Here is a 13,576-nt window from a genome sequence, read left to right on the forward strand (position 1 = left end):
ATTGGCTTCTAGAGAAACAGAAGAACTGGAATCTTGAGCAAACAAGAGGAACTGGAGGATTACTGAGACCCAGATCAGTTCTGGACTTCCTTCCAATTATTACTGTGAAAAGATACAAATACGTGCACGAACACAGTGTTCTCTTCTCCCCAGTGGGCTTACAGCCTGCAACAGATACCTGTTTCTGCGTTGATGTGGCCATTTGCATTTGGCAGAACTTCATGGCTTGCTCCAAAGCCACATCTTCATCAACCTAGCAAAGAAAAATAAGATGAGGGAACAAACATTAGAAATCCTAAAGAAATCCTCAACAATAAAACCAAATCACATAAAGTGGAGCTCATAGAGGTCTTACAGCATGGAAATTAGCTCTCCAGCCCATTTTACCCACATCAACCAAAATGTCCTTCCCACACTAGTTCCGCCTGTCTGTCTTTGCCCATATCCCTCAAAACCCATCCTATCCATGTATCCATCCAAATGTTTCATAGGCCTGCCTCAACTACCTCCTCCAGCAACCCATTCTATACATTCACCATCTTCTGTGCAAAAAAGTTACGCCTCAGGTCCCTGTTAAATTCCCCCACTCCATTTGATAAACGCTGGTTCAGTCACAACTGAAATATTGCGCCCGCATTCCAGATAAGATGTGAAGATTTTAGAGGGGTACAGAAAAATATTAATCCAAGGATGAGAGACTTCAGTTAAGCAGGCAGAACAGAAAGGGTTGTTCTGGGAACAGAGGAGGTTGTGATGGCATCTGACAGAGACATTTAAAATCTTGAAACAAACAGACAGATTTGATAAAGAGAAACTATTCTGCAGAAGGATGAAGAATGAGATGACACACAGTTTGAAGGATTCTGGCACAGTACTAAAAGTGACACAAGGACAGCAAGTGGTTTGGTGCCTGGTACAATGCATGGAGACAGATTCAACTGTCATGTTTCAAAGAGAGTTGAAGAAGCAGATTTCACATAAGAATCTGCAAAGCTCTGAGGAGAATGGGTCAAGCCAGACCTGTCTTATATTGAGCCGATGGACCGAATGGCCTTATTCTGTGCTGAGATCTTTTGGCACTCCAGGCCAAGTTCAGCGCAAAAACAAACATTTCTCAACTACTGAAAACAACAATTAGACATAACAAATCTACCTCTTTTTGCTGCCTCAATTTATACTTCCATCAAAAATACAGATAATTGTCCTTTGAGAACATTTGTTCTGGCCACTATCCTTGCATTGTCAAGCATTTGTGTAATGCTTTCTAAATAAAACCCTCTCTTTCCATATGAAATCCAGGGAGCAATGTGGAGAGAGGTACATTTTTTAAATGTCTCATAAAATACTGAAAACCTAAGTCAGATTGCCTTTGAGATCTTGAGTTTTTGAAAGTAAATAGTCCTGCTTTTCATTTTAACTTGGAGTCATCTTTATTATCCACTCTGCTTACTCTCAGGACAAAGTGATATGAAAATGGTATAGCCATCAATGAGAATATTTCTGACAACCATGGAACAATTTCATGCCTTTAGTTTAAAAAAAGACAAATATCTTTCCACAAACAGCGATGCAATAATTCAGGTGTACTGCTTTCTTTACAGGATTGCTATTAGTAAGGTAAGAGCTGCTCAGCCTTTTCTCCTGTTATGTGAATCCTTTCTGTGCAGTTACTTGAGTGGAGAATCAGAATGTCTAATCCTGTCTGTAAAGTAGATTTTCTATCCGTATTGCACTGAGAAACTAAAGAATATCTAATCCTATATGTGATGTGGATTGATCATCTAGGAATGCCAGTGTTGACTTTTATTTTTAAGAGATACAGCATGGTAACAAGCCCTTCTGGCCCATATGCCACCCAAATACACCCATGTGGCTAACCCTGAACATCTTTGGAATGTGGAGAGAAACCGGAGCACCCAGAGGAAATCCATGCAGACTCAGGGAGAATTTACAGACAATGCTGGATTTGATGCTTAAATAGCATTGTGCATTTCAGTACTCTATTCTCAGGAGTGGAATTGCACTCTGATTTAGAGATTTTCACAGCTATGAATGAAAAACCCAACCTGAGGAATTTTTAAAGTTATTTCATATAGGCTGACTGACCATTCCCCCACAGCTACAATGATCCCAAACATGATATTGATCTGTTTAATGATGAAACATCAGATATTGATCAGAAACAGAGGACACATGCAGAAAACGGAACAAATCATTCTGTGTTAGTGTTAGTGAAGCAATTCCACAAGGCACAATGCCATAACCAATAATACTAAGTTAATAACAATAAGTAAGATGTTATAATAAGAATGTTTGCATTATGTTGCTGCCACAAGACACCAAATATCATGACTTGTTCATGACAATAAATTTGGATTCTGACCTTTCCCCAAAGAACATAACAAGCACTTAGTCAGCATCTTCAATATTTCTATTTAGTGCACTTGCTTGAGTCTATATTGTTGATGGATATTTTTAGTTACTTTTGAGGTTTGTTCTTTTATATGGGTTGTGTGGGGTGGTGGTAATGTGGCTGATGGTGTAATTGAGATATTTTGATTTAGTTACCTCTGTATTAAAAATTTCAAAGGTTCAAAGATTCAATTTATAGTCACATAACAGTTTATTAAAAATGTACATGATATACTTCAACTTTTGTCCACTGTAAAACAAACAAAGTCACAAGGAGCATTGCCCAGCGCACCTGACAATAGTAGAAAGAGAAGCAAGAGTCCTGTCAGAGACACTGAGTGCCCATGGATTGGCCATTTACACTTCCATAGCCTCTGCAGCCACACAGAGTCCAGTTCAAACCATCAGCAGACTGGGCTCCAGATCCAAACCTGTGATACAATCAGGAAACTTTCAGCACCTGAGGTCCTTCAGGAGCCTTTCTTGCCATCAGCACCCTCTGGTTCCCATGAGCCAGGCTCAGCAGCTCGCCATCTGTCTGGGTCCTTCAATCGCAAGTCACCAACAATCCGCAGCTGGTGTGGGTGGGTCCTTGAGCCGCTGAGCTCCTTTCTGGTCCGCTGCCATTGTCACTTTCCCTGCATGGTTGTCCTTCTCCTCAACCGGGAGGTGGTGGGTTTTCTGTTTCTGGAGCAAGGTGCCAGTCTGTTACTTGCTTGGAGTCTACAAACCCTCGAGGCACACTGTCCAGCATAGGCACCACCATCTTTGGTGCAGGACCAGTGTTAAATTACTTAAAAAGTACAGGCTATTTATTGACAACACTCTCAGGCAAAGATCAGATGTGGATTATGACAAAGCAAACAATGTATTGAACAGTCAATAAAGTCTAATTTTCTCAGAAATGAGAAGTTAAAAAATTGAGGTAACGAAAACCACAGCAACTTCTCAAAAGCAACTTAATTTCTGAAAAAAACTGAAGGCATCAGATCAATCTCAATCACTACAGCTCTGCAGTCAATCACCCTCTCAACTGGATCAATGCCAAGAAATACCCGCCTACCTCCATCTTCCTCAGCCGACCATCATTTCTAAATTTAAGGCTCTCTTTGGCAGGATAACATTACAAAGAAATCTCCAAAATGTGTCAGCACACATGGCAGGAACTGGTGGGATTAGACACCGGTGAAGTTATGCCATGAAGAATTCCCTCTGCTGGCCGTTGTGAATTTTTATTTATTTTTTTAAATTTAGAGATACAGCCTGGTAACAGGCCCTTCTGAGCCACGGACCCATGCTGTCCAATTACATCCATGTGACCAATTAACCTACCGACCTTGTATGTCTTTGGAACACAGGAGGAAAACAAAGCACCCGGAGGAAACCCACGCAGACACAGGGAGCATGTCCAAACACCTCAAGGGCAGCAATGGATTCGAATCTGGGTCACTGGCACTGTTATACTGTTTCGCTAACTGTGCCGCTCATTTATTTTAATCATTCTAACTATAGTATCATTCCTTTCTGCTGCAATAGGGAGAATAAAAAGAGATTTTCTGCTGATAGTTATCTTGCGGTTAACAATTGGATAATTAGCTGGTAAGAACGATACAGTCCAGAAGTAGAAATCAGGAAATCTGCTGATGCCAGGATATAGTGCCATTCACCAAAGTGTACGAAAAACTCAGCAGCATCTATCGGAAATAAAAGGCAGTACCTGGAGTACTGCGTGCAGTTTTGGTCACCTTATCTGAGGAAGGACGTCCTTGCCTTGGAGGGGGTGCAGAGAAGGTTCACTAGGCTGATACCGGGGATGGAGGGACTCGCATATGAAGAACGGTTGGATAGACTAGGCTTGTATTCTCTGGAATTTAGAAGATTGAGGGGGGATTTTATTGAAACATAAAATTCTTAAGGGTTTAGACAGACTAGACGCAGGAAGGTTGTTTCCAATGCTGGGAAAAACCAGAACCAGGGACCATAGTTTAAGGATAAGGGGGAATTGTTTTTAGGACTGAGATGAGGAAAAATTTCTTCTCTCAGAGCGTGGTAAATGTGTGGAATTCTTTGCCACAGGAAGTAGTTGAGGCCAGTTCTCTGTCAATATTTAAGTGTAAGTTAGATTTGGCTCTTGTGGACAAGGGGATTAGGGGGTATGGGGAGAAGGCAGGAACCGAGTACTGATCAGCCATGATCATAATAAATGGCAGTGTAGGCTTGAAGGGTAAAATGGCCTACTCCTACACCTATTTTCTATGTTTTTATGATGTTTCAGGCCTGAGCCCTTCTTCAGAAATGTTGAAAATCACAGATGCCTGAATAAAAAGGTGGAAGGGGGGAAGGGAAGGGAGAGGAGCCCAGGAGTAATAGATGGATACAGGTGGAAGGGTAAAAGAGAAAGAAGCTGAGAAGTGATAGAGGAAGAGGGCAGAGGGCTAAGAAGAGTAGCTCTCTGACAGGGGAAGGTTGGGATGGGTGCAGGGAGCTAAAGGAGGAGCGACAGAGAGATGAGGGAAACAGAGAGACTGGGGGGAGGGGGGGTAACAGAAATTGGAGGTTGATATGGATGCTGTCTGGTTGGAGACTGCTGAGGTGGAACACAAGGTATTGTTCCTTTAATGTATGGGTGACCTCAACATGGTAGTACATGAGACCATGCGACATGTTAGCAAGCCAATAAGATGTGGAATTATATTTGTTGTCCACTGGAAGGTGCTTGCTGTTGCAGTGGACAGAGCGAATGAAGTGATCTCTCATTCTGCATCCAGTCTCCCTGATGTGATGGAGGGCGCATCAGATGTGGTAAATGACTCCTACGTGACTCCCTCATTCACTCATCCTTTTCCACCAATCCCTGGTACCTACCTCTGTGACCACAAGTGCTACACTTGCACTTGTATCTTCCCCCCTCACCACCATTTGCGGCTCAAACAGTCCTTCCAAGTAAAGGAACATTTCACCTGTGAATCTGTCACAGCCATTTACTACATTTATATTTTGTAATGCATAATGGTCCACATGGTTGGAAACAGAAGAGACTACAGGTGCTGGAATGTTGGAGAGGTGATGGAACTATGTGGAGGGAAACACTTTGGTCCAGTGATCATAATGCCATTAGTTTCAAGATAATTATGAATAAGAATTGGAGAAAGGCCGATTTTGAGGGAAAAGGATCTAGAAAACATGGATTGGGGCAGGTTGTTTTCTGGCAAGGGTGTGCTTGGTAAGTGGGAGGTCTTCAAAGATGAAATTTGAGAGAAAAAGTTTGTAGGCTCCTGTCAGGATTAAAGGGAAAGTTAATAGGCATAGGAAACCTAGGTTTTCAAAGGATATTGGGGATTTGGTTAAGAAGAAGAGAGAGGTGTAGGCAACAAGGATAAATCCCTAGGGCCTAACAAAGTATTCCCTCAGACCTTAAGGGAGGTTAGAGTAGAAATTTCAGGGGCCCTGGAAGGTATATATATGGTAAGTCCTTAGCCACGGGTGAGGTGCCATTGTTTAAAAAAGGCTCTAAAAATAATCTGGGAAATTATAGGCTGATGAGCCTGACATCAGTAGTGGGTAAGTTATTGGAAGGTGTACTAAGAGATTGATATACAAATATTTGGATAGACAGGGACAGATTAGGGATAATAAACATGACTTTGTGCGGTGTAGGTCATGTTTAACCAATCTTATAGAGTTTTTCAAGTATATTTAAAGTTGACAAAGGAAAGGCTGTGGATGTTGACTATATGAACCAGTAAGGCCTTTGACAAGGTCACTCATAGGAAGTTAGTCAGCAAGATTCAGTTGTTCTGTGTTCAAAGTGAGGTAGTAAATTGGATTTAACATTGGCTTTACAGGAGAAGCCAGAGAGTGGTAGCAGATGACAGCCTCTCTGACTGGAGGCTTCTAACTAGTTGTGTGCCACAAGGATTAGTGCTGGGTCTACTGTTTTTTGCCATCTATATTTATGATCTGGTTGATTATGTGATAAATTGATTCAGGAAGTTTGCAGATGACAAAGATTGGAAGTGCCATGGTCAATGAGGAAGGCCTTCAAAGTTTGCAGAGGGATCTGGAGCAGCTGTAAAAATGGCAGATGGAATTTAATGTAGACAAATGCAGACTTTGGATGGACAAACCAAGGTATGACAGACTGTAAATGCTAGGGCACTGAGGAGTGCGGTTGAACAGAGGTAACTGGGAATAACAGATACACAATTCCCTGAAAGTGGTGTCATGGGGAAATAGGATCATAATGAAAGCTTTTGGCACATTGGCCTTCATAAATCAAAGCACTGAGATAGGAGTTGGGATGTTATGGTGAAGATGTATCAGACATTGGGAAGGCCAAATTTGGAATATTGTGTGCAGATTTGGTCACCTAACTACAGGAAGGATATCAATATGATTGAAAGAATGCCAAGGAAATTTACAAGGATATTGCCAGGAAGAACTGAGTAACAGGGAAAGGTTAAACAGGTTAGCACAGAAGAATGAGGGGAGATAGAGTAAATGCAGGCAAGCTTTTTCCATTGAGGTTAGGTAAGATAAAAACTAGAGGACATGGGTTAAGAGTGAAAGGGGAACATTTCAAAGTGGGAACAGAGAGTGGTGGGAATGTGGAACGAGCTGCCAGCTAAATTGGTAAATGTAGGCTCAAGTTTCACATTTAAGAAAAATTTAGACAGGTACATGGATAGGAGATGTATGGAGAATATGGTTCAGGTGCAGGTCAGTTGGACCAGACAGAAAAATAGTCTAGCACAGACTAGAAGGGGCAAGGGGCCTGTTTCTGTGCTATAGTGTTCAATAAATCTATGGTTAAGCAGCATCAATGGAGGGAAAGGAATTGTTGATGTTTCAGATTGAGACACCATCAAGTTCATGGTCATGTTTCATCTGAATGAAAAATATTCCATGATTCATTTGTTTTCTTTTGGTAGGTCAATTCAACCATCCACACAATGTTCATTTTTTAAATTTAAATAATGCAGAGCCAGGCCTCAACTATACTTTTGCTGCTGTTCAGATACTGCTGGAAGGAAAGTTCCTGTCATTGACATACTTAATCTTCAGAACCCCAAATCTGTGCCCTATTTATCCTGATGTCACTGCAAGCTTTCTGCAGTTGATCTCTTGAACATGTTCTAAGATTATTCACCAAAAATGTTCATACCTTCAAGTTTCACCCACAGACCACTGATATCCATTACACAATTTTGAAAGAAAGCAGAACTACTACTTAAAATTGCCTTTACCCATAGCAGAACAATAGTGCATTTGAGTTTCTTAGCATTCACTGTGAAATTCAACTCAATCTTTTGATAGGATTTTCATTTGTGCAAAAACCTTTCTTCTACTGTAAAACTCTCCAAACGATATCCACAATTGTTCAATGCTCAAAATTAGCCTTCAGCAAAATTTTAAATCTCACTGATCCTGAATAATTATAATTCTTGGTCAATGGCAGAAGAACCGGTTTTCTTCATAAGCTTCCTCAGAAGAGCTGACACTCTAACTGCATTCTTCTGTCATTAATACCATGCAGCGCAGGCACAGCCCTTCACTCCACCAACAATCAAGCAGCTGTTCACACTAATCTTGCACTAATCAAATGTTATTCTCCCCATATTCCTACTCACTCTCAGATTTGATCACTCAAATAAGGATGGTTTACAGTAACTGATGAACCAATCAACCTACACATCTTTAGAAGTATCAGACTATACCCCAATGGTCACAGGGAGAACATGCAAGCTACATACAGACAGAGCCCAAGGTCAGGATCGAACATCAATCAGTGAAGCTGTGAGGCAGCAGCACTGTGCCACTGTGGCAGCTTCCTTTGTGTTCAGCCGCATCATCTATTCAACACATTAATTTTAATTTAATGGCGCAGCATGGTAAAAGGCCCACGAGCCTGCGGCACCCAAATACACCATGCAACAATTAGTCCATTAGTCTTGTAGGTCTTTGAAATGTGGGAGGAAATCGGAGCACTTAATCTGTATGGAGTTTGAACGATCTCCCTGGAGGAAACCAAAGCAGATCACAAAGAGAATGTTTAATCTCCTTGCAGACAGCAGCAATTTTGAACCCAGGTCACTGGCACTGTAATAGCATTGCACTAATTGTTGAACTAACTGTGTCCTACAATGTTCTGGGATGATTTCCAAGTCAACATTCTACTACATTGGGTTCAATTTCTGATCCTGACCAATATGAATTGGGGTCACTTCTGCAAACTGAGTGAAAGAGCATTTCCAACTTGGGCCTTGAGGTGCTCCAAATAACAGCCCTTTTTCATGAAAAGAAATCTTGGTATTAGTAGAAAAAAAAGAAAAAGACCTACACCTTTGGATATTGTTGGAAATGCAAGTAGTTTCAAAGTTAACTTGTCTAAAAAAACCTTTTCACTTTCCAATCCTTTGCAGGGGTTGGGCTGCATTACAATTACTAGCTGGATGATTAGGTTCAGCTATTCTCAACCATTTTTTGGCTATGGCCCCTTTAGGACTCTGCTCAAAGTTATGTGCCCCCCTTCCCTGTGAAGCAGGCATGCAGGTTTCTTCCATACTTTTCTCCCATCGACCTCATAAAAACACATTTTATGATTTCAGTCCATGGCCTCCCTTAAATGTGCTGTGGCCCCTGTTGAGAATGACTAGGTTGGCTCACACTCTGGTACACAAAGACATCAGCAAATTAAAATGTTCTCAATCATGAATTGATTCTCTCGCCTTAATATGTACAAGAGTTGAACTTTGACGACCACAACAACTGAATGCAAGAAGTCCCCAGGCAAAAAGCTAGAGATCCTTTGCCAGACTGAGTGGTTTAAACAAAGAACAGTGGGCATGCAATTAACCAGCTGTCACAGTGGCAACTTTCAGCTTCTCTCCACACCAGTGCATCAAGCACAAATTCCTTCTGCAATAAAAAACTACAATGTAGTTTTATAAATTCATACAAATAATTGAGATTACAGTATTTAAATAGCAATCTCTTTTCCTTCAAAGAGCAGTGAGTCCATACAACATGTTGCTGAAAAGCTCACTGCATTAAAGCAAAAAAAAAAGGAAGATATGAATTTTTTTTAAGATGAAGAAAAATCTCAAATCATTCTTTTCTTGGTGTGATCCGAGAACATTTGTTCCAGCTTAATGTGTTAATAAAGATGAAACTGCAAAGTAAGTGTACACATGATAACACATCGGAACCGGGACAAATAACAGAAATGCAAGCAAATCTAATACAATTTGGGTTAGTGGGTCAACAGGTGGCAGAAGCACTTCAATATAGACCACTATGAATTCTGTCTTCAATTCTGTTTGGCAAGAAGCCAAAGGTTGTCTAGTCTAGTGGGACAGTCACAAACAGTATGCAGTTAAGAAAAAAAAATCCCAGGAGGAACTTCGTTTGTTTTACCCACCACAAGGAATCATGCCTTTAAGTGAACTGCTTTAAGGGAAAGAAAACAGACTGTAGGGCACCTTTCAGGAGGGAGCTAATTAAATACTTGGACACAAAAGCAGGGCTGTGAGCAGCTGTTTTCTCTGCAAGAACAACCTAGTACTCATGAAACTTGAACAGCTTCTGAGGACATGAGAAACAGCAGTGGGTGGTGGCCCCACGCTTGAGCCTGCTTCGTGATCATTGTCACTTTGCAGCTATTTTCCACGTAGTCTGAAAAACTGAGTATGTCAAGGCTAAGATGGTCACTGGCTGAGGTTTCACCCATGCACAGTTGGAACAAGACTTCAATAAATTTATATCCATCCCCTTTGTAATAAAGGTCAAAATCCCATTTTTCTAGTTATTACTGTACATGATGACCAACCTTTCTGAGCTTCATGTGTGTGATGACACACATATCTATTCACTCAGGCATTCTGTAGTCTCTCTCCATTTAAACATTTCTACTCAAATGAATCACATCACATTTCCTCACGTTATATGTCATCTGCTAAATAATTTCTAGGTATATATGCAGACTTCGAGTTCTCTCCAGTTTCCTATCTCACCTATCTTTGTGCAATCAGTAAATATGGCTACAATATTCAGTATTCCATTTATTTTTTCACAGGGTCATTGACTGCATCCGGTGCTCCCGAAGTGGCCTCCACTATATCAGGGAGACCGGATGCAGACTGGAAGATTGTTTCGTTGACCACTGCAACACCAAGGACTCCCAGTGCCAAAACACTTCAATTCTTGTTTACCTAAAATACACTTGGTCCCTTGTTCAAAAACAGAAGCAGGGGTAGGACATTCAGCCTTATTTCTTACTCCACAATTCCTTGAAATCATGGCTGATCTTGGAAATAGCACAACATTATGTATTCACTTTAATTCCCTTCACATCTAAAATCTCTTGATTTCCATCTTGAATGCACCACATTATTGAGCTGTGAATTTTGTTGCATATTTACATTGCACAGTGCAAATGATAGTAAACCTGCTATCTCCTACAGTCCTCCTGGCTGGTGAAGAAATTTGCTCTCATCTCATCTTTTCCCTCAACAGCAAATCCCTTGTTTTGTGACTGTGATTCCCGGTTCTAAACATCATCGCGGTAGGAAAGATCAGTCCTGCATCTACCCAGTCAACTTACTTTGTCCATTTCAATGAGATCACTTCTCATTTTTCCAAACTCAAGACAACATGCCTAAAATACAACCAACTTATCAAGCCAGCAAATTTTTGTTGCACCCCCTCTTTTACAAGCGTGTCCTTCCTCAGGAGGGAAACCATACCTGCACACAATTCCAAATGCCGTATCACCTTTGTATTATTGGAGCATACTGTCTCCAATCTTGCACTGAAATCTTAACATAATAACAAACAGCACACAATTAACCTTTCCGATTGCCTACTGAACCTACATAGTAACTTTCAGTAATTAGTGCACAAGGAAACCCAGATCGCTTTCAATCTCTCACTATTTAAAAAGTATTGCGGCAGACAGAGCTAAGGTTCTCAACAGTCTCTGCTTGTATGCTGGGAGTAGGAGTGCAGCCAGGTGATTAGACTTCCCAAAGTGTGGTCGTGGTATGGCTCAGTTGGTGTTCTTCATGGTGGTGTAGCATGGTCGAGTGTGTTGCCTCCCCTGGTCTTGAATATGATGTGTTGATGGTAGATTGTCAGAGACTTCCTCAGGTTGGCCTGATTAAAGTCCCATATAGGAAAGGCATCAGGATGTGCTGATTCATGGCACTTAATCACGGAGCTCAGTCCCTCCAGTACCAGCGTGACATTAGCCTAGGGCTGAATATACACTGCGACTAGGAAGATGGCAGTGAACTCCCTCAGCAGATAGAATGGGCAGCACTTGATCACCAGATGTTCCAGGTCAGGGGAGCAGGATTGGTACATAACCGTCAATTCTGTGCAACATGATGAATTGACGATGACATGAATGCCACTTCCCCTGGTTTTTTTATGACGCCAGTGTTCAGTCAGCACGATTGAGAGTGTAGCCCTTGAGCTGTACAACTTGGACTGTACCACTGTGTCCGGAATGTCCATGTTTCTGTAAAGCACATCATACAACACTCCCTGATGTCTTTCTGATGTTGAAGTCTGGCTTGGAGTTCATCCAGATTGTTCTCCAAAGATTGTACGTTGGCCAGGAGCTTGATAGGGAGAGGAAGCCTCAGCGGCCAGCATCTCAGCTTAACCTATAGCCTCCCTCTGCATCCACTTGATCAGGTCTTCTTTACATGGTTCATGGGTCCGCTGCAGATAGTTCCCGCGGTGTTTAAATAGTCCGTACGAAGTCCCTTTAAATCTCCCGTGATGTTTAAAGATAATGAGCACCAACTATTTGCGATTCCCAAGAAATTTAAATGGCTCGATTGCTGGCTTTTTAACACTCCCACAGTGCTGAACTTGCCTGAGCACTGGTTGTTTAAAGGTCCCACGTTCCAATGTTGACTGCTGATCCTCCTGATTCCAAGGTCTGCCAGACATTATGACAGATTATGTTATATTTTATATTGTATGTAGATATGTTTTAAAAGGAGATAAATTGTGGCAGGTTTTTTTAGTTTAGGTCACATACAAACACTTCAAAACAGATCTCATTTAAAATGCCAGAGCTCAGACAGTTCAGGCTCCGAGTGCCTTTGCACAAACTTTGAAGAATGCCTATAAGGACTTCACAAGTAGGTGTTAATTGGACATGCTGTGGAGTAATAGATTATTGTTTTAGAAAGCAACAGATGAATGGACTTGGAAGATTTGGTCCGGTGCCACAGTTTGTTTTTTTAAATATTTTTTTATTTTTCACACTGTGAACCATAACAACCAAAACATGTACAAACGTTTCTCATTAAATATACACAATGGCATTTTTCCTTTTTTTTCCCTCTTCCCTCCCCCCTCCAAAACCAATAAATAAGACCATAAAACAATGTCTTCACGCAAAGGAAAAACAAACCAGAAAAATGTGTCATCTACTTTTAGACACTAAATCTAATAGTTTTGTCTTCTTATCATTTTAGGGTATGGAGGTCCGAGGCAAGCTCTCTCTGTTATGTTCCATGTATGATTCACAAATTTGTTTGAACAATGTGACTTTAGTTTTTTAATTATATGTTATTTTTTCCAATAGAATACATTTATTAATTTCCATGTACCGTTGCTGTATTCTCATGGTCTCTTCCATTTTCCAAGTTGACATTATACATTTTTTTTGCTACTGCTAAGGCTATCATAATAAATCTTTTTTGTGCTTTATCCAATTTGAGGCCTAATTCTTTATTTCTTATGTTACTTAAAAGGAAGATCTCTGGATTTTTTGTTATGTTATTTTTGTGATTTTATTTATTATCTGATTTAGTTCTTCCCAAAACGTATTCACTTTCATACATGCCTAAATTGCATGTATTGTTGTTCCCATTTCCTTCTTACAACGAAAACACCTATCTGATAATGTTGGATCCCATTCTTTTAATTTTTGAGGAATGTGTAACCAATTATACTGTATCATGCGTAACCTTGTGCTTATTGTATTCTTCATAGTTCCAGAATGTAACTTTTCCCATGTTTCATTCTTTATCTTTATGTTTAAATCCTTTTCCCACTTTTGTTTAGGCTTATAGCTTATTTCCTCTTTTCCTTACCTTGCAGCTTAATGTACATGTTCATTATAAATCTTTTAATTATCATTGTG

At 40.6% G+C, this 13,576-nt stretch overlaps 1 protein-coding gene and 1 long non-coding RNA gene across 9 annotated transcripts in view; one reads left to right on the forward strand and one right to left on the reverse strand.

The window, feature by feature from the left end:
- The window catches only part of cabin1 (calcineurin binding protein 1), a 570,396-nt gene that overhangs the window by 133,747 nt on the left and 423,073 nt on the right, over window positions 1-13,576 (reverse strand). For all 7 annotated transcript variants that reach the window (XM_069933017.1, XM_069933018.1, XM_069933016.1 and 4 more), the window contains one exon: window positions 179-253. In XM_069933017.1, coding sequence (XP_069789118.1) covers window positions 179-253 — 75 coding nt within the window. Of the gene's footprint in view, window positions 1-178; window positions 254-13,576 lie in introns of those variants that run through there.
- The window catches only part of LOC138761233 (uncharacterized), a 58,096-nt gene that overhangs the window by 16,471 nt on the left and 28,049 nt on the right, over window positions 1-13,576 (forward strand). The gene's annotated exons all lie outside the window — the stretch shown is intronic.

The sequence above is a fragment of the Narcine bancroftii genome, chromosome 4 (genome assembly GCF_036971445.1).
Source record: "Narcine bancroftii isolate sNarBan1 chromosome 4, sNarBan1.hap1, whole genome shotgun sequence".
NCBI lineage: Eukaryota > Metazoa > Chordata > Chondrichthyes > Torpediniformes > Narcinidae > Narcine > Narcine bancroftii.